A 25,459-nucleotide genomic window follows, 5' to 3' on the forward strand; every position below is an offset into this window, starting at 1 on the left:
TGAGCACCCACTGGAGAGTAAATCAGTGGCATGGAGTGGACAGGCTGGATCAGGGTTGTAAGAAGGAAGGAAGAATCTCTTGGCATGAACCATGGGTAATTACCAAGATCCTGCTCTGGAAACCTTGTCTTTTTCCCTTTTTTCTTTTAAGCTTTAAGAACTTGAAACACACACATACACATTCACACACAAGTAGCAAAAATAAAATCTGGACTATGTTTGAATGATCTTCACTGACAGGAGAAATGTCCCAACACTGCAAGGGGACGTGATTCAAGCAGTGCTGTAGACCCCTGGGGACATCTGGGCAGTCTCCCAGCCCTGGGGTAGGGAGGAGGTGGATTGGCTGAGGAGGATTTAATCTTCCTTGCAGTAGAGTTCTTTAGGACATGATGTAGACCTCCAGCAAGCTGGCCACTGCATGCATTCGGTAGAAGATCCCAAAGGGCAGGCAAATGTCCACAATGGCCGGCCACATGGAATCACCATAGAAGTTCAGTTCTTTATCATTGTCGAACTGGGGCCGGGCACCAAACGCTGGCATGATCCAGAGCTGTTTGAGGATAAGTGAAAATAACATTGCAGTGAGAAAGATGTGTGGTGTAGTGAGCACCTGTAATCACAATTACTGAGGGACAGGTAGGGCAGGGAACTGCATCCTCTCTTTGGTGGTCCCCTGGCTGCTCATGGAATGGAAACTCCAACTGAAGCTGTGAGTGACTAGTTTCTCCTCACAGCAACTGAGAACAGGGGAGACCTGCAACCTGATTTGGGCTTCTAGGCTGTGGGACTTGAGAGGAGTCATGCTGCTGTTTTTCAAGAGAACGTGGATTTCACTCCAGGTATTTGTCTGTCGCTTGACAGCCTTTTTGGGGAGTGTAAGAGGAGGATTTCATATATTTTATTCCTTTTAATAAGCTATTCTACATCTCTGCTAATACCCAATAAAAATACTGAAACTGATTCTTCTTTTTTAGCTGCCAATTTTATTGTCTGATATTCCAGTGATAACTGACAGCCTCTGTGAGCATAGCCTAAAATATCTTTAGCTCCAGGGCGGTTGCTCTTGCTTGTAAGTGATAAGGAAATCAGACCTGTCTGCATATATGGTATAAATAAGTCTGCACCCTGTATAGCAGAGCCAGAAAAAGGACTGTTTCTGCATGGGCCACATCCTTTCCTTCACAGATATTTCTCCCTTGAGTTTGCTTCCTTCTGCCCCCACCCTGAGAAACTTTTCTCTCCGCATCTACTCACTATGATATTGCTCAGCAGGAGGAACATGGAGATCTCCCTTAAGAACTTCCTTCTCCAGTTCATCTTCTTGGGGCCTGCGAGGGACTGTACGAGCTCAGAAGGATGGATGGCTTCAATGCCAGGGACAGTGCTGGGTGCCAAGGTGCTGCCACTGTCAGGTACACGGAGGGACACCGCATTGACGTTGACAAAGGTGAGTCCATAGGGATCCTTTTGGTGTGGATCACGTTTGCGGTCTTCCTTGGGGGGTTGCCGATGAAGGCCTTCAATAATGAAGACGTTTTGGAAGGTGTGCTGGGCAATCATCAGGAGGGCATAGATGAGGTTGAGTGCACTGATAGCGTCCCTCGCTGTGCTGGCCACAATGGCCACAATGGAGTAGTAAGAAATAGCATACTGCCCCAAGGCAGCACCCATCAGCAGGGCCACGTCCAGGGTCCTGGTTGGGTTCTTGTGGCGATCCATGTCTCTCTTGTCAAAGCGGTAGATGACAGAGCCACCAATGCAGACAAGAGACATGAGGCCCAGACAAACAATGTTGAAGATGTAGTACATGGTGAGTGCTTCCTTCTTCTTGCTGGATTCATTGCTGGAATTTACCCGCACCTCATAAACAATAAGGACTCCCAAACCACTCACCAAGATGATGAGGCCCAACACGATGCCTACAAAGAAGGTCCTTCGAAAGAGCCTGAACTTCAGGCGGTGAATGTGGTGGGAGTGGTGGTCTATAAAGCGTCCAACATTCTTCCACATGACATAAACCATGGCAGAGGCAAAGAGACTGTACTCAATGTTAAAGGGGTACAGCCAAAAATAGCCGTTCTTGAAGATCTGGCAGATTTGGCTGTTGCAATTGCATTCTTCATTTGAGCTACTTCTCATTCCCGCTGGAATAGGGGAAAAAACACATAGATGGTTTTAAAGCAGTGGTATTAAAGCAAGGAGCCAGCATTTATTAGCTGCCCTGAAGAACTAGATAATTAGGATCAATGAAAAACAAGACTGAGTACGAAGGATACAGGAGCACTTTGAGAACCTGGACGCTTCAACCTCAGCTTTCTGGTGCTCGTGTTCCTTCTAAAGAAGGCTTGTCTCTGTTAGGCAGATGGCAGGTGAAGCTCTCTTTTTCCCTTCCTTTCTTCATTCTTGTCCCATTTTTACAGGCCCGTCCCCCTTCCTGACTCCTCTGTGATGCAGGTTAGGAAGTGAACATTAAAATCTGGCTTTTAATATATCAGCTGTGTTAAAGGGCCCTTCTACTCTGGATAAACCCTCTGAAAAGGGATAAAACCTGGCTTGCAGAAAAATTTCAACCCCATGGGCTCCATCCCAGGATCAGATGGCTTTGCAAATGGGCAGATTACCTTTCATGAGCCATTTAAAGATTTCTTCTGTCATGTTTTTCTTCAACTTTGAATGTGCTTTGTGAACAGACTCGTCTGTCACTGCTGACATCCACACTGCTAAGTTTGTGGTCAGTGTCAGCATCAAGCCGCACCTGCAGAAGAACGGGAAGGTCGTAAGATCAAGGCAATGGCTCTGGGCCATGTTGCTTCCGTCCATGTTGTAGATATGCACATGTTCAGAGAGACTGTGGGAGCTGCCTGAAGTGGTGTGAGGACTGTGTAGTAGTTAAGGCTAGAGATCCTGACTCTTGCTTTGCTGCTCTCTCTGGCCCCTCTCACTCTCTTCCTACTCTTTGTCCACCCTGAGAGGATTACAATACATTACATAATGAGAATTAGGTCTGAACCCTCTTGTTGGTTTTCAAAGAGCCTCTCAATAGGGAATAGATTAATGGGTCCCAATTGGTCTCCAATGGATCCAGTCTTGCAAAAGTGGCTGAGATCTTATTTCTTGTTCATTTAGCCTGATGCTTGCCTGCTGCATCACTGTCTTTCCAATGAAAGGAGGTCAGCTATGAATCATTTCATTTAATACAAATCTACTTGAATAATGCTTGTGTTCTTGAGTTGGATCCCAGCCTTGCTAGATCCTCACGATCTGAGATCTAAGACTAGCTGGAGAGTGACTCAGCAGTCTTTAGTTTTGGCCAGTGTTAAGGGAGATGGCATTATCCCCCTGTTGCATCTCAGCTGTGTGAAAGAGTGCAGCAGATCTGCGGTGGCCCAGTCCTTCCAGGCCAAGGGGATTCAAAGCACAGTACTCACCTGGTAACGTTCAGGTGTACGTGGATGCAATCTTTGGCAGAGACCCACAGGAAGTATGTCTGGCAGGGACAAGATAAGAAATTGTTATTTCAAAGCAAGCAAGAAAGCAAAGTCTGCCACTATGAGGCAGGGAAGCGCAGCAGAGAGCAAGCTGGAGCCTCTTTCGCTAGGGTCCAGCTGGGCCCAGCCTGTTAGCCCATAACCCTGGACGTTTGGTCTGCCAGACGTGTTCTGTTCTTCCTATGCTCCTTCTGCCCAGTCCTGCTGCCGTTGCTCCACCCATGTCCGGCCCTTGTTGCTATCTAGCCTGTCCCTATCTGACCTCTTCGGAGTTGGACCAGAGCCGGTGGCCCTCTGTAGGGCCTGCCTACACAGAAGGCCACCTGCCCTGCCCTGCCTCTCTTCCCCGTCTCCTCATGGGAAAGGAAACCTGGCTGGCTGGATCAGAGTTTGGGGCAGGCCATTCTGCTGTTAATCAAAATGTCACAGGATGGGAACAAGTTTGAACCAATGTCTTAAAGCAGGTTCCTACAGCTGGAAGTTGTGATCAGCTGGAGGAGGAGATGTTTTCCCACCTGCCTGAGCTGTGTCTGCAGGGTGAGTTGAGTGGTCTGTGAGACCAGAGCTACTTCCCCTGTCTCTCTACCCCTCCCCAAGACAGAGCACAGCCATCTCACCTGGACAATCACAAATATTGCTTGCACAATGGGGTAGATGATTTTGATAGCAGACAGGCAGCTGTAGAAACTGGAGTAATATCCTATTTTGAACACATCCATGACAAGGCTGAAAATGGCAAATAGGATTAGGCCTCCTGTTGAAGAACCAAAATATCTGCGTTTAGACAGAGGTATGGACATGTGGGCTAATGCAGACAGATGAAAGGAAAAAGAGGAACTACTGCCATAGAGAGGCTTTGTTTCTACCCCAATTTTTCCTCTCCCAACACACAAATTTTCTTGGTGCCAATAGAATCATACTATAATTTAGGCTAGAAGGGACTTTTGAAAGTCATCTAGATCAACTGTCTGCTCCAAACAGGGCTAATGGTTTTTGCAAGAGAAAATGGCAAGGTGGGGAAGGAACCTGGTGTTGTAAAACACCAAGAGCCCTTGTGGATAAGAGGGGATCTTGCAGTGATGCCAGTGGAGGGACTAGGAACAAACCTGAGGTAGTGCATGATGCTTAGAAAAGGAAGGACATTATCTGGACCCTAGATAGACTCTGTTTTCCATTTTGTAATAACTAACGTGCACATGAACCGTTCATCCTGCATCTCGCCTCCAGCCCTAGCCCCACCGAGGGCTCCTACCTCTCAGCCAGACAGGCCCTGCGTGGGAGTCTTTGCAGAGGATGGCATCTGGGCACCGGGAGGTGCTGACGAGGTAGAAGATCATCCATACGATGACTACCAGCATCATGATGGTCAGCAGGAAGAATACATCGTAGTCATGCACGGCGATCTTCTCAAAAGCCCCGCTGCTCACCAGCGTGCAGGCCAGCAGAGCTAGGTGCACGGCCAGCAGGATAGAGAACATGCGGCCGCCCTTTTTCCACACTTCCTTGGAGGCAGAAGGGGAAGGACGTTGATGAGGCTGGTGGCTGTGGCTGAAAGAGGCTGTCTGACTCGAAGCCAGGCTGGCTTTGTCATCCTTGTGTCCGCAGCCCATGCTGGCGTTTGGGCGTCTGATCTCGCTGTCCTTGCGCACGGGCTCTTCAGTCATGGTTCAGCTAATGCTGTAGCTGAGGGTTAGCCCTGTTGGGAGGAAAACCCCATGAATGAGAGGGGTCACTTCATTTTGGATAGCCCAGGGCTGGGCCAAAGCAGGACACAAGATGAGGAAGAGATGTGTCAGAGGAACAGGGAAGGCTGAGACAGCAAGGGCAATAAGAGGTATGAGCTCATTTTCAACCTTTCTCTCTCCATTTCCCTGAAGGATGTTTTTCTTATGATGCTCTTGTCTGGGGGAGATCCCAGGTCAGTTTAACAATGTGTGCCTAATTTGTCACGCAACGTTTAGGTGTTTATTGATGTACGATACTGGAAAAGCACCAGAAAAACACTCACACGATCAAATATCCTGGGGCAAATGGCCAATGTGGTTTGATTTCCAAATGTCAAACACAAAACGTTCAGAGAAAACATCACGCTTCCTGGCTAAGGAACAGGCTGCTGAAAGGTAAGAAAGCCCTGGGAGTCTTTGGAAAGGCACATCATGGTTTATACCAGCTCCTGCAAGAACATGAGCTATCTCTGCTCCCTCTAAAGCCCATTGTCTGTGACAAACTTGATACTTCATTGATGCACTATGAAAAGCCTGAAAAAAAGCAAAGTAACTGTTTGAACTAAGTCATTCCACCCACCTGTTTTGCTGCCTGGAATCCAAATCTCTGCTCTTGCCAGGCTGTCTGAGAAGTTTCCCTTTGCTGCAGCTTTGTCAGCCAAAGAATTTATACCCGTTGGGATGTCTCTGTGATTTATACCATCTCTGGAGCTGACATTGGTGCTTCACGGGCTTCTCGGAGAAACTCACATGATCCATTTTGTGCAATAGCTGATTTTAGGGAAGCAGGAGAGAGATGAGGAAATCAGGGTTATTCACCCAGGACGGGTATGAGGTGAGCTTACGTCTAAGCATGTGTAAGGTGAGCGAAGCATGGCCTGAACCACTCTGTTGCAGGGTCACAATCTTCACAGACAGAGTAAACCCACCCTGACAAATCCATCATCCTGCAGGGACAAGGTCTCTTCCCTTGAGAGAATATGGTTTGAGTGATTAACTTTTTTTGGCTAGTGTTTTGGGGCTTGGCTTTCTGGTTAACTGAGTATGGTAAATAGTATAGGGTGAGGCTTAATATTTCATAAATAAGCTCTAAGCCTTCCCCACGCAGGAACATTTATGAGGAAAAGGAAGAAATTTGCTTTTGTCCCTATTGTGCCAAGAGCGGCTCAGTCTTATATGAGAGAGGTATAGTACTAGAACGAAGCAGGACTTGCGGACTGGAATCCATGTTCCCCTTTGCTGACGCACTATCTTTGACTTTTTGGGGTGGGATGATGTTTCCCTGGCACTGGCAGAATCTCAGAATGGTTGAGGCTGGCAGGGACCTCCGGAGATCATCTACTCCAATCCCTGCTCAAGCAGGGTCACCTGGAGCAGGTTGCCCTGTGTTCAAGGGGAAGCAAGCGATGTTATGAAACACAAAGCACGTGGGATTCAAATGTTTGCCAGCCTGGAGGCGGAGGGAAAGCTTTTGCTCAAAATCTCTTTTATCCTAGGTGTTATATTTCAGTGGGGGACACGGGGGGGACACAGGGCAGTTCAGAATGGATGAGGACACTTTTTTCTTTTATGAGCATGCCTTTTTTGGAGATTTCCCTGCTGTTTGCCTCCTCTCTGGCAAGTTACAGAAGGAGGGCTGTTCGCTGTGCATTTTCTCCATCCCATTCCTGCCTGTTAACCCCAGTGCTCCTTCTTGCAGCACTGCAGGACCTGCCCATGCTGCCCAGCAGAGACCCAGCTGACCCAGCATCAAACCAGCCAGTGTGGGACTGGGCATGGAGCACCTGGATCTGTCCTACGGTCCAGGGAGACCACATGTCTTTCCTGTGCTGCCACCAGCCGGCTGCCACAAGCACTACTGGGACTGCTCCGCCTGGACTCTGCTAATCCTTATGGGTTATTCTTTTGGGTGAGTGGTTTCTCTTTTCTCAGTCTGTAGCTGTCTCAGCCTTTCCCAGGGGAACCCCAGACTCCTGAGCAGTGAATCTGAGCTGATAGTGGTTATCTTTTGCAGACCCTTTTAGGAATAGTCTGCAGAAGCCAGAGGTTCAGAGATCTCTGGGCTAAAATGCACTGATTTATCTTCCTTTGTCCTTAACAGCTAGCAACAGGGGAAACAACGTTTACTGCCTTGGGCAACACTCCTAATCCCCCCTGGGAGCCACTATATGTGCATGATGACAATAATGAGCTTAATTATTAATAATACAAGAATCATTAAACAACCTCGGTAATGAATTGTAGGCATTACTACACTGCTTTTCATCTGGAAGGATCTCGGCAGCAAATACCTTCATCTAGTACATCCCGTTGGGACTCACCCAGGGAGGCTGGGCCAGTGAGTAGAGTCTGTTGCTGTGAGCATCCCTGTGTGGGGCACGGGCCCTCCTTCTGCTGTGCTTACAGGTGTCCCCAGGCAGCCGGGATGGTGACTCAGTGTTGGTCACTCGGGCTAATCACGGCAGCTTGTATGGATGCACCTGGGACTGCTTTTGGGCCAACCTTCTGCTGTCTTGGGGCATTTGCTTGCTTGAAACATAAGCTGTGTTTCTCTTTCTCTCTTTTTCTTTCCTCTATCTGTTTTTGCCTTCCTTTCCTTCCTTTCTGTCCCATCGCCTTTCAGCTTCTCTCTGCTGCTCTCTTGCAGTCTTTTTACTTTTTTCCCCACCCTCTCTTTCCTCCCTTTTACACCCATCTGCTCAGTCTGTCTTTCCCCTCTCCAAACCCAAACTGCACAGTGGGCTGTACGCTATTTCAGGGCCTTGGTGGAAAATACAGAGTACAGCCCTTCCCCAGAGCCAGGTGCACCAGAGGTAAAACACACAGGTCCTGTGGGACACGGTTGAGACTGTGCACAGCGAGGAAGAGGAAATTCCTCTTCTGTGACAGCATGTCCAGGGGTTGCGGTTTGCTGTTCAGTGCAATGTGCTGTGACAGTCGTGTGCTTTGGTCAATGCCCGGGCTTGGCTCGGCCTCTCCCGACGGCAGAGGGTGCCCTGGGCCCGGGAATCTCATGAGGGCTCACCCTGGGAGCATCCAGCCCTCCTGGCAGTCCCTGCGGGACTGGCAGCAGACATCACTGCCAGAAATTTTGTGCCACTGTAAAAGAAACTGGACTCCAGACACTCTTATACATCGCAGTAGAGATCCTAAGACATGGACAAGAATCTGCAGGGGGAGAAGGGATGAGGAAGGGGGTTTCCCAGCCCCTATGAGTTACCCTGGGTTATCACAGGTTCCTGTTGCATGGTTTGTTGTGATTCTCTGGAGGGCAGAGCCCAGCAGGCACAGCAGGATAGTGTAGGGACGGGGAGGATGCTGGCTTTGCTGCTGTTTAGTGACCTAGGGGTATCTACACATTGCAATTTTTTGCCAGGAAAAACTGGACAATGAACCCCCTCTGAGCTGCTCTGAAACTAGGGACAGCCACCAAACTCCTCTCAGTTGTCTCTGCAAAAGGAGGAGCATCCTTCCGTGTCCTTGCTGCCGCTCTGCTTTGATGGGGCTGCAGGTGCTCCACCAGCCCATGTTTTCTCCTGCAGTTGTTGCAGCTCTGCCCTGGGGCCCTGCTGATCATCACTTGTGATGGGGTAGCTACAGCGAAGGGTGCCTGGGGGGGAAGTATTGGGAAGGATTTGGCCTGTGAGACTTGCTGGCAGCGTGCTTTGTTTAGGGGATGTTTCAGCCCCGACGAGCTGTTGCTGCCTGACCCTGTGTCCTTAGCGCTCGGCTGAGATGCTGCTGGCCCGATGCAGTGAGGCTGCTTAATTGGAGCTTTTAATGAGCTGCGGAGCTGGTGTGTGAACGGGTTCACTGTGAGGACCAGGCAGGGCCGGAGGACACTTAGGACCCAGGGGAAGCATCGGAGAGCTTCGCTGGCTGGGCTTGAAGGAGTTCCTGCCTCCCGGGCAGGACTTCTCAGGTGTCCTGATACTGCGGGCGCTGCAGCAAGGCGAGCTTGGCCCTCCCAGCAGCTCCCCCTTCCCCGCGTCCATGCCCATCCTCTGAGCCCCCCTGGGCGCCCGCTCCCCCATGCGCTCGCCCGGGGACAGCTTCGCACCATGAACGACCAGTACCACCGAGCAGCCCGGGATGGCTACCTGGACCTCCTGAAGGAAGCCACCAAGAAGGATCTGAACTCGCCGGACGAGGATGGCATGACCCCAACCCTATGGGCCGCTTACCACGGCAACCTGGATGCCCTGCGCCTGATTGTCAGCCGAGGGTGAGCATTGGTGTCTGCACGGTGCTGTTCCCCGTGGGATAGAGTAGCTGGGACCCCGTCTCTCCCCTTCCCTGCTCACAGGTCAGTGTGGGTGCGGGTGCCCCAGGAGCCGACAGCTTCTGTCCCTAACGGCCCCTCTCCTGCCCTCCCCTCTGTGGTTTTCTCTCCTCTTGCTTTGAGTCTGATCCAAAGCTCCTGATATATCTGTTGATCACTCAGGGTTATTCCAGCTCCTCTGATCCTATAACCACCCTGCAGGTCTGCCCCACACCCTGCCCGCAGCTCACAGGTAGGGCTGGGTCCCTACTGCACCCTCTGTAAGTGCTTTGCAGTCCTGAGTCAGGTCCTGTAGACGGGCAGGTCTGAAGGCTAGCATGTCAGGTCACTGCCAGACCCTAAAATTGCCCTTTTAAATAAGGGGACAGAGAGAATAAGTGCTCCTTCTATTGCAAGAAATGCTCACGGAGAGGAGAGGTGGGGACAGTGCCAGCTGGCGGTCGCTGATGCTTGTCTGTTTTACCTAAAGTGAGATCTGAATATGTGACCCAAGGGCAACCTGTCGTGCACCTGAAGCCCAGGAAATTCAGGAGTCTGTGCCTCTTACAAGCAGACTTATTTAAGCCCAGTCTCCCACTGGGGGTTGCTTGATGCTGACGTGTCTCTCTTGGTCCCTCATTTGGGCTGAAAGAAGTGTCAAATCTGAAGGTCTCTGGGGCCATAAGCATGGATGTAGTGGGAAGAAGGGAGTGGGATTGAGAGGGCTTGTCAGAGTGGAAGGCTTTGAATTTTGATGGTGGTGGTGAGGAAACTGGTGGGAAGGTCTGTGCTAAGGTGAGATCAGCTGTTCCTAATTCCTTCCTGAGCAGTGCTTGGCTCAACTGTTCTTACTAACCTCCCTCGGGAGCACGTGTCAGCACTTCCTTCCTGCTCCAGGTAGCTTCTCCGAACACCTCATCTAAAGGGTGTCTTCAGCCTTGTGCTGAGAGATTGGTGATGGCACAGATTTTTATCTTTTTTTTTTCCCCCAATATCAAGGAATAGCGCAGGGGTTGGGAGCCTGGACGTACATCCCACCTCCCTGGAAGGGCTTTGCTGCTCCACTTTGGGTCGGGACTCAGCTGGGCCATCGGCTCCTGAGTGGAGGTTTGCCTGCCTGCAGCCAGCCAAGGCTGGATGGGCGGCGCTCATGCCCGATCAGCCGTGTGTCCACTGTGCCTGTTCCCACACTCACAGCATTTCCTTATGGGAGACAGTTATACTCCAGTCTGCTTCTGTAAAGCCTCCAGCCGTCTCTCCTGGCCCTGGCCAGCTGTATTTATAGGCAAAGCTCTGTCTCACGTTGCTGCCTTCCTGTTGTAAGGTGCTTTCAGATCTTGGGGTCAGAGAGGCTGCGTGTAGACTTTGAGAAGTCCTTGAGTGGCTGACGCAATAGGAGCGTGCTCAGGAAGGCATGTTTTTCAGAGTCCGGCAGGGAGAGGGCAAAACACAGCTTTCGTCCAAAGCACAGGCCTTCCAGACTGGCTGTATACCTTGGGCACATCCTCCCGGCCGTACTCCTCGCGTAGCCCTCGTGCTCCCAGCCTTGGATAGCCACGTGCCGCTGCCGCGCTCCCCCCTGCAGCATCCCCGGTAGCCCGCTCTCCCCTCCACGCGCGCTGCAGCGGCACTGCTGCTCTCCTGCACAGGCCCCACAGCCGAGTCGCCGCCTCGCCAGAAAGCCCAAGGGCTGCTTTTCTGCAGAGGGGCCCCTTTTATAAATTCATTATAAAAAGGTCCTAGCGGACATGTCCGGGTGCGTCTTGGCTGCTGTTTAATTAACAGCCTAATATACATTTGCTGCTGACAGGGAAAATAGCCCAGCAGAGGCCTGGTGCCCTTTAAGTGATGAATGGTGGAGCAAAGCATTCGTCCGCGGGCTGCAGGATGAATTTGCATCTGAGCATTCATCTCCGTCTGTTAGATGCTCGCCCAGGACCGTGCAGAGATCTGTGAAGCCTCCTCACCCCTCCAGTTGGGTCAGTGCGGGGCTCTCTGCTCCTGGGAGCCAGCTTTGGGTCAGCGCTGGCCAGCTAAAGAGTGCGAAACACAGGAAAGCCTCCGAGCCATGTGGTGGGGGTGGTTGGTGCCAGAGAGGGGAAGTCACCCAAGCCCCCCTCCAGGCAGACCCTTTAATTTGTGCGTGTCGTCTGAGGCATTAACAGAAAAGTCTTGCTCAGAAATTAAGCTTGCTCTGTGCTGCTCAAGGGCTTTTGGAAGTGTTGCTATTACGCCTGGGATCTAACCATCGGGAAGCAAGACGGGGGACTCATCACTGTGCCAAAACGTCAATATAGCTATCCCTGGTCTCGGCTGTCAAAATATTCCTCTTTAGGCAAAGACAGGCCTGCTCCTCGAGGCAGGAGTGTGCGTGATGGGTGCGCGTAGGCAGCGCCCAGGTGATGGGGAGGTCTCGGAGGCAGATGGGCTTTTCAAACGTCAGTTCCTATTTGCTAGCGCTTTGTGAAGGTCTGGTGCCCGGACAAGCTGGGAGACCGTTCCCTTGGTCTCCATGCCCTGCAAAGCGGGCACTGGGGCCAGGCTGTTACGGAACATCCTGGCACGGTGAGGGAGGCTGGCCAGGAGGGGCCCTGGGAAAGCAGGGCTGTGCGAGGGACAGCGAGAGTGGGTGGCGAGGGGGAAAAAATCACTGCTGCTGACTTCCACACCTCATTGCAGGCCTGGCTGATGGATTTTTAGGATTAGCTAAGCTCTGTCCAGCTGTCATGAGTGAAGGAGCCTAGTTCACATGTCCGCATGTTTGGCAAGTTGTGGTGCAGGGCCGAAATGGAGAGGGGGAAATAAGGTATGACAGTGCTGTTGGCGGATGTGTGAGGAAAGTTCATCATCTCAGCCCATGCAGATCAGGTCATGAAGTAGACTTATTGCTATGTCCAGGTCGGAGCAGGGGAGGCTTCATAACAGCCAGTGATTTGTCTGTGCCTTGCTGCCACCTTTGGATGGGAACAGAGAGAGGGGACGGGATGGAGGGGTCAGCAGTGGCTTGTCCTCCTTGTTAGCAACACAAAAAGCCTTTTTCTTCCTCCTGGCTGGGCTCCAGTGAGGGAAACAAACTCAATTAACACGATGGCTGGGAAAAGACAGGCTAATTGGCATTTGGTATTGCAGCTTTTCAGAGGCAGTAATTCTTCAGCGCAGTTCGTTATGAAGTGCCGCAGGAGTGACAGGCATCGGCCCAGCTCCTGTTAGCCACAAGTCTGATGGCTTTGTCTGGGAACAGCCAGGACTTTCTTGCCTTGGAGTGGACCATGAGAGGAGTTGGGATGCATCTTCCTGCTAGACAGGGCTGTGGTCAGCTCTGTCACCTGGCGTTCCTTTGCTGAGGTGTGCCTCAGTTTCCTGTGCTACAAAACAAGGGTCATGGATGCCTCCTTTTAAGAAGTGCTTTGAGTTTTAATGGCAAAGGGATGCGAGGCAGTGCGGATCATGCACCCCACACTGAGGCAGTGGGTTGGAGAACAGACAGCTCCTGACCTCAGCCAGGCTGCTCAAGGGAAGGGTTTCGAAGCAGGGTGGAATAAGGCAGCAGGCAGGACATGACATGCAAAGGTGATGGACCTCCGTGCTGGCTGATGGTCAACTGGGTGCCAGGAATAGCAGCGTGGCCATGTCAGTGGGGAGCTTCCCTGGGGTGATGACCTGCCGGGGAGGTGAAGGAGCTGGGTGGAGCGCTATCACAGCTTGGTTGCTTCCGGTACCTGAGCTGGCTTCTCCAAGACAGCGTGAGATCTGGCTGTGGTGACGTACCAGGCCAGTAGACATGCCCCTAGGCACTACTGCCATACAAATAGCATTAATAATCACTAGTAACGTTGGCTCCCACAATAACTGCTAACCTAGCTTCTTGCTGAAATGGAAGAGGGGGAAAGCCTTGAGATGAGCCTAACCTACAGCATCTGGTGCTAGATTTTTGGGTATCTGGACTTGCTGGAGAAGAGCTTAATCCTTGATGTACCACCAACCCTATCCTGGACAAAACTTGAGATATGAGATCTGAAACTCTGCTTTGGTCCCAAACTCATCTTTTTCTGCTCATCTCTAGGCTTTGCTTGAGCCATTGCCCCAACTGGCTATGCTGAAACTGGTTGTTTCTCTCAAGGCCATAAATGATTTTTCCTCTTCCTATAGCCAAAAACATGCCGAGTGTTTTACAGGAGCCAGAGCTACTCTGCACCCAGCCAGCTCACGGTTTGAGGGCCTGATCTTTCCTGCACACACATGAGCATGCCTGCCAGGGGGTGAGCCAGTCCATTGCTATCAGAGGAACTTCACACATGCAACCAGGGAAGGACGTGTGTAAGTGTCGGTGGATTCCCAGGCTAATTGAGGTCCCATGGGAGAAGTGGGGGGAAAAAACGGCAGGAAGGGAGTGAGCGTGCACGTCACAGTGAGAACACAATGACTCAGGAGATGCACATGTCCACCCAAGGGGCTCAATTAACAGTGTTTTTAATAATAATTATTACAGGAGTTGACTCAGCACTTGAAAACTCTTTGAAGTTGAGAAGTGCTGCGCTTCATACTTGTTATTAAAATACGTTCCCACTTAGTGGACCCTGCAGTCAGCATCTCCTTGTGTGCGGTGCCCTCGAGGTGAAGTTTTGCTTGGTCTGAGACCTGCCAGAGGGAAGGCCTCATGTTTATTATCAGCACCAGATCAAATGCATCTGCTTTGCAAGTCACCATTCTTCTTTCCTTCTGATGCATTTTTAGTGCCTCTGTCAGACATTTATGGGGCAAAGGGACCCAGAGATCTAATTTTGCTCTAATATCTTGGTTTCTAGACAGTGGAAATATCTAGCGAAAGCTGGTTTTGATGTTCTTTCCCCTCACTTATTCTCTGAGGCAATAAAAAGCATGAGGAAAGTAGAGCTTCACATATGAATCTCCCAAGACCCTTCCAGCTTTGCTCTTTGCCACCCAAACCAAACGAACGTAAGAACAGGCTCTGAGATGTAGTATGTGGATCAAGCATCCCGCAAGAGAAGTGGTTGGTTTGGGAAACAAGGCTATTTCCAGTGCATCCATTGCTAAATCACTGTCCGAATAAGAAGTCCATATGGGTGTCGGGTCCCTCACAGTGCCCTGGCTCATCTGCCCATACATGTCTGAGCCGACACACATGTGCCCATTCAGAGTACACGTAAACAAATGACCGTTCACGCGCTGAGTTCCACCACCAGCCCCAGCAGTTCTAGTTTCACTGGCTCTTTAATCCAGCTCCATCAATAATTTACTCCTCTCTTGCAATTCATCAAATATTTATCTTCCCCATGAATTTCCCAGCCTGGACATGTCACTATGAGGGTAGGGGGGTGGATAGGGAGTTACCTCTTCTGGCAACTTGGCATTGCCACAGTACTGGCAGCTCCCCTCCTCTACTTCAGCTGCTTCACGGCTTCCTGCAGTCTCCCTGCCCCTTTTCTCCCTAGTGCTCTTCCAAGCCTCATCTTTGAAGCCTTTCTCGGCTTCAGTGAAAGATGTTGAAGGCTCTGGATACTAAGTCCTGCAGGGCTTTGTGATTTTATTTTATTTTATTATTATTATTTTTTTAAGGCTTAATTCCCTTACACATTTTTGAACCTTTTGACAAGCTCTGGCTGAATTTGCCAGAAGGCTCAAGATCATAAAGCTACTAAGTTTCTACAAATTTTGTGAACATAGGTGCCTGCTGGAGAGCAACTGCTGATGCTCTCAGTAAGGGAAAAGCTGAATGCACCTCGCAGTGGCTATTAAGGAGTCCCAACAGGAAACTCATGTTCTGGATGCAAATAATCTCCACTTTAACCTCTGGATGCTGGCTTTATTCCTTCTGCCTTTTGCAGAATCATTTCCCTTCCATATTAGATAGCTAAGGCATTTTGGCAAAGCCTGAAAATTGGGAACTAGTTATCACAGAGGCTGCATAGCTCTGCTCAGGCTCCGTTGTTTCCTGAACACCAGTGTTCACAGCGGGGTGTGGGGAGCTTGGGGTGTGCCCTAAGTATGTGAGGGCTAATGTGCTGGAAGGGGATATTACTGAGTCTCGTGTATGAACACTAGTGATGAAGGTGTAAAGGAACATAGCTGGCAGGGGGAAGAAGTCCCTAGCTCTAGCAGTCTTGGCTCTCTTTCACTGGAGCACCTTTTAGCCTCTTTCAAGTGAGGTGGGCTGTAGCACAGAGGATATGTGGGATTTGGGAGAGGCTTCTGTGATCTGCTGGTCCCAGCCCTTGTCAACACAGGCCTAAAGCAGTGAGGAATAAAATAGCACAGGGTGAATGTCTCAAGGGTGTGTTCCCCTTCCAGACCCCTGGTTCTACCAGTGCATTTACTCTCTTTCTTTTGAAGGCTTAGAATGAGCATCCTGATGCCTAAGCTGACTGGACACTCTTCCAGACGCTTCCCTGGAAGCTAGGGTTTGTATTTGGGGTCCTCATGGCTGAGGGACAGTGCTTGGCTCCTCTAGAGCTCATCAGAAAGGGTGGCAAACAAAAGGGCAGGAGCTGTGCTGAGTTGCAACTCTGGCAGAGCCATGCTCCACTGTGGGCAGTTGCTCTTGAGAGCGGTGGAGCTGCACAGTGTTAATAAAAGGCTCTGCCTTACCTGTGTGTGTAAAGGGAGAGAGCCTTGTTGACAGATACTGCTGCTGGCTGCATATCATTAGCACGCACGCTGGAGCGAAAGCCTGGTGCCAGCAGGGGTGTGAACTATCTCTCGTTTCAGCAGATCATAAATACAGAGGAATGTCAGGAGTGCAGAGCTGCCTTGAGTCCTGGGTTCATGTCTGTCCTGCTCGATGGGCCCAGCACATCATAGGAGACGGGAGATGTGGGCAAGTGGTTGTGCCCCATCAGCAGCTTGCTGCGGTAGGGGCTGACACAAAGTGAGAAGAGCTGCTAATTGCATTAGTCAAGTGTCCAGCCCTTGAGGAGTGCAGAAACCTAATCTCCACTTTCTCTGAAACTAGATTCTCAGGATGTGCTAATACCAACTCACTTCGAGGCATGCAATCGAAACCAAGAGTGGTACGGCAAAGAACCTCCACAAAAACCCAACCCCTAGGCCTATGCCAACAACTCTGCTCTTATTGTCTGTTGAAATCATGTTCTCTGGTGTCCTGAACTTCCCCGCACATGAAAGAAGGGTGGAGGATTTAGTTCACATGAAGATAGAAAAGTGCAGCAGCTGGTGGTTTTCAGAACCAATGCTTAGGATGGCCATTTTTTGGTGGTATTACCATCATGGTGGGACCCACCATGAAGACCTGGTGTATGCAGGGGTATTTTGGGATATCTCTCCATGTAATGTGAATGAAGCCAAGATTTGAAGCTGGAATCTGCATAGCATTTAATGGGATGTTTGAGATTTGAAATTTTGTAATAAGTTAAAAACCTGAGCTGGAATCTGCCCCATATCTCAATTTGGGGCTATTCAGAATCTGACCTGTCTCTCTCCAAAGATTGATTGGATGCAGGAACATGTCTCTTGAGAGTTAAATTCAGTTATGGGAATTGCCACAGGCTTGCATGTCAGGCACATGATTCCATGTCATTGGTACATCCCTCCAGAAGACTTAAAAGTGAAGTTGTGGGGGTTGGAGGCATGTGGTTTTGTATTTCGAGGAGGAAATAATTCATGGTGCTGGTACTACTGATTTGCCCCTGCACAACTGTAATGGCTTTTTCTCTAGGAAATATCTCAGTAGAGTCTGTCAACCAGGCCTGTGAGCTAACTGGTTCTTTTCCTTATTGTATAGGGGGGATCCAGACAAATGTGACATCTGGGGGAACACCCCTCTCCACCTGGCAGCAGCCAATGGTCACCTGAACTGCCTTTCCTTCCTCATCTCTTTTGGGGCCAACATCTGGTGCCTGGACAATGACTACCACACCCCGCTAGACATGGCAGCCATGAAGGGACACATGGAGTGTGTGCGTTACCTGGACTCCATTGCTGCCAAGCAGAGCAGCCTCAACCCCAAGCTGGTGAGCAAACTGAAGGACAAGGCCTTTCGGGATGCAGAGCGGAGGATTAAGGACTGTGTGAAGCTGCAGAAGAAGCACCACGAAAGGATGGAGAAACGGTACAAAAAGGAGATGTCGGATAATTCAGATACCATGAGCTTCTCTAGCTATTCGAGTAGCACTTTAAGCAAGAAGTTCCAACACATGTCTATGGTGACTTCCCTGCCATACTCACAAGCCACCATCCATGGTACAGCCAAGGGAAAGACGAAAATACAGAAGAAGCTAGAGAAGAAGAAGCAGGTGGATGGGACATTCAAAATATATGAGGATGGGAGGAAAAGCGTGCGATCTCTGTCTGGCCTGCAGCTAGGGAATGATGTCATGTTTGTGAAACAAGGCACATACGCCAGCCCCAAGGAGTGGACTCGACGTAATATCAGAGACATGTTCCTCACAGATGAAGATACCGTCTCCCGTGCCACAAGTGATCCAGGTTTGCATATGGACTCAGCCCACTCAGAAGTCAGCACTGACTCTGGCCACGACTCCTTATTCAACCGCCCCGGGCTAGGCACTATGGTGTTCCGGCGCAACTACGTCAGCAGCGGGCTCTTTGGGATTGGCCGGGAGGACACTGGCACACTGGGAGAAAGCAACGCCGATGGGGTAGGTGTCAAACTGCGGAGCCGCCTGCAGCGCTCGCCAAGTCTTGACGATAGCATTGGCAGTGCCAACAGCCTGCAGGAGAGGAACGCAGAGGAGCTACCCTGGGATGAGGTGGAGCTGGGCTTAGATGATGATGATGAACCAGACACCAGCCCCTTGGAGACTTTCCTGGCTTCCCTGCACATGTTTGAGTTCATCTCCATCTTGAAGAAGGAAAAGATTGACTTGGAGGCCCTCATGCTATGTTCAGACAATGATCTGAAAAGCATCAATATCCCATTGGGTCCCAGGAAAAAGATTGTGGATGCCATCCAGCGGAGACGGCAGACTTTGGAGAGGCCAGATATCATTGTAGACACTGAACTGTAAGTAGGAGATGGGGCTACTGAGCAATTAAACTCTTCAGCAGGTGGAGATGTGGATAATGTAAGGGTTTGTTTTCAACCCCCTTGGAAGAGTCCAGGTAACTGCAGTGCTTTTGTGTGTGGGCAAATTCCTGCTTGTGTGGAAATGATGAGAGTTTGAAAAGGTGGCAATAGCATTAGTTCATTACTCAACAGCCCTAATGCGGCCAGGCAGGACGTGAAGTTTTGTTTCATAACCTATATGAATGCAGATTGCTCTGTGGTCTGATTCTTCTGAGTCCTTGTAGTTGGGATTTTCAACCACACTCATGCTTGTCTTGACTCTTCACCTATTGAAGGTGTTAGGAAATCAACCACAATTCCCCAGTGGGACCAGACTGAGACCAGTGCCCAGTGGCTTTCAGAATCCTTCCTCGAATGCTTGAGTTCTTACTCAAACCTTCAGAGATTGCATATTTGGGTTGGAGATGTTCTTGCTGTGTTTTGGCATTTCCAGGGTTTGGCTGGTTTGGTCCAAAAGGACCACACGCCTGCCATTGAGCTGAATGGAAGGCATTAGTTTGGGTCTCCCCACCGTCACATCCGCTGACACTCCAATCCACTGTGTTGTTTGGGCTTCCCAGCCTCTAAATGTCTGTGTGTTTCTTGCTGGTTTTACTGGTTTTCAGTACTGCTCATTCTTGGATCCCCAGGGTGCTGATAGATTTTTCTCTTTCCCTTTGCAGATAGCAGCAGCAGCATTTTTTTTTTCCATGAACAAGAAACAAAACCAGTTCTAAGTTGCCAGAAAACACAAGCCAGAGACTCTCTTCTTGGGGCAGCTGGATGCTGTCCCCTTCAGTCCCTCTGAACTGGCCTCCTGCTCCCTCGCTCTGCTCCTTGGCTGTGCAATGCTCCCAGGCGGTACCTGGTACTGAAGGATGATTGCTGAGCTCGGACCAGGCAGCTTCATCCTGCCTGCCCGACAGGAGAACAGTTGCCTGCTCTCTGGAGGAACACGAATGTGTTATGCAGCCGGCTAGGAAACTGTGTAGTCACAGACTGAGAAACCGTGCAAAGCCATGAGTGGAAGGAGTTATGCAATGGTATTTTCAAAGGGACCCAAAATAAATAATTACACCCAGACTTTCTTGAGCAAAGTGGTTGATTTGGGGTTTGGGATGGAGGTGCAGGGAAATGGGGCATCCTGGCCCATCTCCTGGTTCTTGGTTGCTTTGGGTGTGTTGTTTGATACTGTGTTATCGGGGGTGAGTTTTGATTACCTTGGTTTTTGGGTGTTTTGGCTTGAGATATCCCAGCTCTGATTTTTGCCAGTAGGTACTCAGCACATCTGTGAATCAGGTCTGTGCTCTCTTGAATGAGACGATCTGAAATGAAGATGGTGTTTTGAATGTGTCGGTAGATGCCTTTCAGTGCCCCAATCTCACGGGCTGTCCTGGAGAAGTAATATTTCTGTCCTGTCTCTCCAGGGCACTGAGCTGTGTAAGCAATTTATGTGTAAAGGGCCTCAACATTTGCCTCCGGAAGTTTCCCACGACAGAGCATGGCACCAGAGGATAACTGCTGGGCTGCAGCGAAGAGGCTATTCCAGGCAGCCCTGATACGTTGATGCTCAAATGCAGCCCAGCTCTGAACCGTAGATGTCAGGTGTTTCACACAGACCTGTCACCTCTCTCACTGACTGTTACACTCATTTTCCAGGCCTTCAGCTCCTGGCCGCTGCTGTAGCGTAATACACACATGGTCCATGGATGGGTTGTGAGTGGAAGGAATGTTTCTGGGTGCAGCGGCGTGCTGTGGACCTGCATCCTCACCTGATCTCACACCCTGGTGGTGACACAGCCCAATGGAAGAGAGTCAACAGCTCTGTGCTGGCAATGTGCCTGTTCAGGCTGTGATGCAAACTACTGGTTTAGAGAAGTGCCACCTGGATTATGTTGTTGCTGGGACTGCTTCAGGTGAGATAGTAAAGCCACAAACAAGATGACTGCCACTAGACAGCCCATAGGTTACTTACAGGGGTACCAAGACTGCAGTGGAGGTAGCTGAAAACTGGACCACAGCAGGAATGCAACAATGGCTTAAATGACCCCATAGACCAGGAGATCCAGTGTTAGGCTTATCCTATAAGCACTGAAAGGTCTCCTGGATCTTAGCAAATTTAAGGTGAGGTTTAATTTGTTACTGTTGTAATCAGGTCCCGGCCTGCCTCGTTACAGTGGCTGCAGCTGAGAAGACTAGTCTCACAGTGTGCCTACTGCCACAGAGCGGGACCTGGGCTCCTGCTGGTTCCTTGCAGCCAGGTTTGAGCCCTGGCTCTAGTAGAGAGAGAGGAAAGTCCGATTTAGCCTTTGCGAGAAATGCTGGCTGCTCTGGTGAGGCACAGGAGCATCCATGGGCATAAATCCTGCCCATAAGCAGAAGGTTGCTTTGTCACTTCGTATACAGCTGGAGGAACACACTCAGTTATGCCTGGGTTTGTCTCGCTTTTTATCTAGCCTCATCTCAGTGATGCAAATGGTAAGGAATAACCTGAGCATGGTGACTTCTGGCAGAATGTGTGTGCTTGCCCCAGGTCTGTCTGGGATCTGGACCACACTTGTCCCTCTTGAGACGTGAAGACACTTTCCTTCACACATGGCTTCCAATTTGCTTCCTCTGTGCTGGGCTGTCTCTGCCCCCATGTGTCTCTTGGGACTAAGTGGAGAACGTTTAAGTTAGGCTGGCTGTTTCTTTCTTGCAATGGATGTCTCCTGTGCCAGCTTTGGCTTCCTCACCCCTTTGTTATGACAGCAGCTGAAACAGGTCCCTATCCTGAGATGACCTGAAGCCCAGCTCTCGTGTCAAGCCTACAGCCTGCATTTCCACTCCCAAGAGGTCCCCTGTAAGGCACATAGCCACAACTGCACAAATGTGTCGTTAGGCAGTTGAGCTTGAATCCCACTTCTGAGTGCTGAGCATCAGCAGCCAGCCATGATGTCTCCTTCAGCGTTCAGCTCATCGAGATGGTGAATGGCGGGGATGACCCAACAAGCTCTGGACCAGCCTTCCTGATGGTTGTTTAGAGGAGAACAAGTGCATGCAAATATGCGTGGAGTATTTTACAGTGGAAAGGCTTTAGTGGTGTAGGCTCTGTTTTTTCTGGTTGCAGGATGTGGATCAGCTTGGCGTGAAGCTGTGCAAGTCCTCCTCTCTGCCTGCGTGAGCCCTGGGCTGTGCACATGTGCGTGAAGAGGAGGAGGAGGAGTGCCCTTTGCAAACAGTTGGACTTGCTGCCTGTGAGAAACAGGGCTGGTGGCTCTCTGTCCAGCTGTCCTCTGAACGGCTGGAGCCCCATCGGGAGCAGCACGGCCGCTGCTGCAACCTCACTCCGCTGCACGCAGAGATGCTGCAGCATCAGCTGGCCACCAGCACTGCACTGAAGGTTTAAGACCTTTCCGCACCAAGGCAAACTGAGAACAAACACTTTGGCAGTTGGAAATGGCTTGTACCAAAGCACCTTTTGCCTCCTTTCTCAGGGCACCCAAGAGGACTGCTGCCCCGGTGCTCCCTCCTGCTCCTGGTAGCTCCTGGCTCCGAGAAGCAGTGCTGGCTACACGCATTGCACATGTCCAGCCCCGGCAGTGGGTTTGCAACCCCATGCGGAAGGTCTGCTGCCCGGCTGCCTCGTGTGGGAGCCCAGCCGGGGCCTCCTGAGGATCCCGGTTAGCCAGAAACGCAGCGGGGAGTGCAAATACTCGTGGCTGCCGGCGGCTCAGGATTGCAGGGTGGGGGAACAGTGCTACCAAAAAGCCTTGCAACTGCAGTCCTGCCTGGCAAACTCTGCCTTGCCCTGTTCGTAGCGTGGGAACGGCAGGGAGCGGAGCTTTAATCAGGCAGTGTTGTAAAGGCACCTCAGACAAAAGCTGCTCTTAGCTTTTAGAAGTAGTTTCTAGAGATAAAAATGCTTTTATATTTGGAATAACTCTTGACTTGATTTGCGTGACTTTGGGCTTAATTTCTAGGCAAAATACTAGAAATTGAACATGCTGAGTTGGTCAGTTCTCAGGAAAAGGCTGCCAAGCGCTGAATCCAAAGCACTGTTCTCTTCGGTCCCACTCCAAAGCCAGGGCTGGCGGCTCAGCGTGCTAATGTCACAGCTCCCTCTGCTGGGACCCGGCCCCCGGGCGCAGGTTGGGACCTGCTGCCTGGCTGGGGCACGAGGCGCAGGGACACAGCGAGGCACGGGGACGGCCACCAGGTCCTGGCTGCAAGCAGGATGCATAACCGAAGGCTGGTTTGCAGGTGAGATGGCGGTGGCTGAATGCATCCTCTTCCCCACTTGCATGTGCGATCATATCAGTCCTCTGCGTTTTACCTTTGGGCTGAACCAGACCTGGGACCAGCTGCGAGGAGCCTGTTTTTCACCTCTGGGGACCCTTGGGCAGGCTCAGGTGACTGCAGTGCTCCTGAGCTTGCCGTGCTCCTATGTAACTTTGCAATTTGCACTAGTTTGCTTTGCAGTCACTCCAGTGCAACGGGTACCAGTTCCCCCAGTAACGGAAAAGGAGAAGCAGAGCTATCAGCTCAGCACCCACAGGGGCCTTTTGCAGGCTGAGAGCAGGGAAAGGTTTTCCACCTGGGGGCTGTGGAGCAGGTGGGGATTGCAAACTCAGTAACTTTGTTTAGGAGCATTCAAGCAGTTGCTGATGTCTGGCTGATGCTGAGGGTGATGGAGATACCCCTTCCAAATCATCTTTCTTCCAAAGAGCTGCTCTGCTGGAAAAGGGATGTAGCGATACCCAAGTGCCATGGGACAAGCCCCCACCAAGCTAAGAACGAGCCCAAAATGCTGCTCAACAAAGCCCTGGGGACCACCACAGTCACCTCCGTGACCGTGGCCTTGCAGAGCCCAACACGTCATCCGGCTGCGTGCCGTGGGCTTTGCAATGGAGGTGGCAGGTGCCGGGGGTGGCCCCGGTGCTGCGGCACCTGCCCCTGCTCTGTGCACGAGGCAGCGCGGCCTCCCGGCGCACTCGGCCCGGGGAGCTCACGGGTGCTAATTGCATCTCCGCTGCAGCCGAGAACAACACGCTCCCGCTGGAGCGGGCTCTTGTGAAAGCGGGGTGGAGGCCGGGCCTGGCACACCCCGAAATACCCTTCCAAACAGAAACTGCGCCAGGCGGCAACTTCCTCCAGCACCCAAACACCAGCCCCGTTGGGCAGCTGGGACCCGGCGCCGTCCCTGTGGGCACGGCACAGGCGCAGGGGGGCAGCAGGAACCCCCTTGCAGCGAGCGCTAGCCCGGGGGGCTCTGCAAACCTTTAACGCCCCAAGCCACCGCTGCCAAACCACCCCGCGCTGCCGTGAGCAGGCTTCCCGGCAAAATCAGCCCCGGGAATAGCCTGGGCACAGGTTTCCCCCTCCCTGGCGGTGCAGGGACACAGGAGCTGCCCCGTAGGGAGTGAGGTGGAGGGGCTGCGCTGTGCCGGCGCACGCTGTTACTCCCCTGCCTTTCCTTCCCCTTTCTTTATCTGGGATCCCTGGGGAGCCGGGCTGCAGCCTAGAAGAGGGAAAACGCAGGTGAGGCTTTAGGGGACGAGCGAGGGATTGCTGTGTGGCGCCGGCGGTGTTGGAGGTGCCGCTACGCAGGGGCCGAGCGGGTGTTGCAACAGCCCCGCTCGGCACCTGGGTACCGCAGCCCCGGCGGCTCTTGAGCAGCGTTCGCAGCCTGCCGGCAGCACTGGGGCCATTTTCCTGGACGGTGGGGCAAGAGCGAAGCTGCAGAGCTCTGCACTTGGTGGCTGGGCCGTGCAGGGACGCTGAAAGATGACGTGCCAAGGCTGCTCCTGCAGCTGCAGGGAGGACGGGGCGCCTGCAGTCCTCAGCCCTGCCTGATGCGCCTCGCCTCCCACGTCCGGGCACCCCCGGCGGTGCCCGTGCGGGGTGTCGTGGGGTCTGGGGCCTGCCGGGCTCCCGGGTACTGGCCCCTGGCCATTGCCCACCCCTTGCTTAACTATTTCCTGTCCATCCCGATGGGGATTCGCTTCCTGGCCGAGCGGCTGAGTAACGCTGGGCAATTGCAGCCTGCAGCCGGGCCGTGGGAAAGGTGGACAGCAGGGATGGTGGCGAGCGCGGGGCAGCGGGAAGGTGGGATGCAGAGCACCCGTCCTGCCCAGCGGCTTTGACTTCCCTTGCGCGTGCCTCCGATGCTGCTCCCCTGGGGACTGCGGGCGGCAGCGACCTCCCCGCGCTGAGCGCCAGCCTGGATGGGGCCCGAGGTAGCGCCCGTTGTGTCGGAGCAGGGTTTGGGCCGGCGGGTCGAGCCGAGCTGGCGCGGACGCGGAGCTGACGGCATCAGCGGCGCATGAGCAGTGTCAGGTCGGGTGCAGCACCTTGCAGGGAGCTTCGGCACCAGCTTTTGGGTCCCTCCACAGCTTATTCCCAAAACTAAACCAGCCAGAAAGGATGTGGTTCAGCACGTCCCCTGCAAGAGGATGTGTGCAGCACCGAGCGTCCCCCATGGGAAAGTCGGGCAGAGCAAGGTGCTGGGGCAGCACCGGTGTCCCGGCACCAGCGGGAGGCAATTTTGTTTGAGGTGCGGCACCGGGGGAGAGATTTGCCCCGGGGTATTAGGCTAAAATGCCTGCAAGCGCTGCTGCCGGAGGGCGAGAAGTGGCGAGCGGCACCTCCGAGGGGCGCTTGGCGGCAGGGCCGGACGCACCGCGGGAAGCGGGAGGACGAGGCGCAGTCCTGGCCACACCAGCACCGAGAGCCCCTGGCACAACACCCCCCAGCGCCCCGCGGACATGAGCTATGAGGTCCGAAAGCCAAAATCCTGACTCTTTGCTCTGGCCTCCGCCCCCGCCAAAACACAGCAGTGGGACCAAAAGCGCCGGTGGGACGTGGCACGTGCCTGAGCTGCAGCCTCGGGGGGCACCGCGCGGGGCACCTGCCTGCGAGCGGCTCCACGCCGACTGCAGGCTGCCGCCACGGTGGCAGC

At 52.2% G+C, this 25,459-nt stretch overlaps 2 protein-coding genes across 4 annotated transcripts; one reads left to right on the plus strand and one right to left on the minus strand.

Moving 5' to 3' along the window:
• Positions 1-382: 382 nt before the first annotated feature.
• On the minus strand, positions 383-5,189 carry OTOP2 (otopetrin 2). Its single transcript, XM_013944085.2, has 6 exons — positions 4,744-5,189; positions 4,109-4,245; positions 3,432-3,490; positions 2,625-2,758; positions 1,258-2,147; positions 383-553 (listed from the first exon to the last, which is right to left on the minus strand). The coding sequence occupies exons 1-6, from the start codon at positions 5,153-5,155 to the stop codon at positions 383-385; spliced, it is 1,803 nt and encodes a 600-aa protein (XP_013799539.1). The 5' UTR covers positions 5,156-5,189.
• A 14-nt stretch (positions 5,190-5,203) lies between these two features.
• Positions 5,204-19,592, plus strand: USH1G (USH1 protein network component sans). 3 transcript variants are annotated; one of them, XM_013944118.2, is made up of 5 exons: positions 5,204-5,325; positions 5,453-5,611; positions 6,915-7,124; positions 17,236-18,477; positions 19,203-19,592. In XM_013944118.2, the coding sequence occupies exons 3-5, from the start codon at positions 6,991-6,993 to the stop codon at positions 19,204-19,206; spliced, it is 1,380 nt and encodes a 459-aa protein (XP_013799572.2). In that variant the 5' UTR covers positions 5,204-5,325; positions 5,453-5,611; positions 6,915-6,990; the 3' UTR covers positions 19,207-19,592. The 3 variants fall into 3 exon arrangements, with proteins under 3 accessions (XP_013799572.2, XP_013799570.2, XP_013799571.2); XM_013944116.2 differs by lacking the exons at positions 5,204-5,325; positions 5,453-5,611; positions 6,915-7,124 and adding an exon at positions 8,992-9,440; XM_013944117.2 differs by lacking the exons at positions 5,204-5,325; positions 5,453-5,611; positions 6,915-7,124; positions 19,203-19,592 and adding an exon at positions 8,992-9,440 and having other exon boundaries at positions 17,236-18,481.
• Positions 19,593-25,459: the final 5,867 nt, after the last annotated feature.

Source organism: Apteryx mantelli, chromosome 19 (genome assembly GCF_036417845.1).
Source record: "Apteryx mantelli isolate bAptMan1 chromosome 19, bAptMan1.hap1, whole genome shotgun sequence".
Lineage (NCBI taxonomy): Eukaryota > Metazoa > Chordata > Aves > Apterygiformes > Apterygidae > Apteryx > Apteryx mantelli.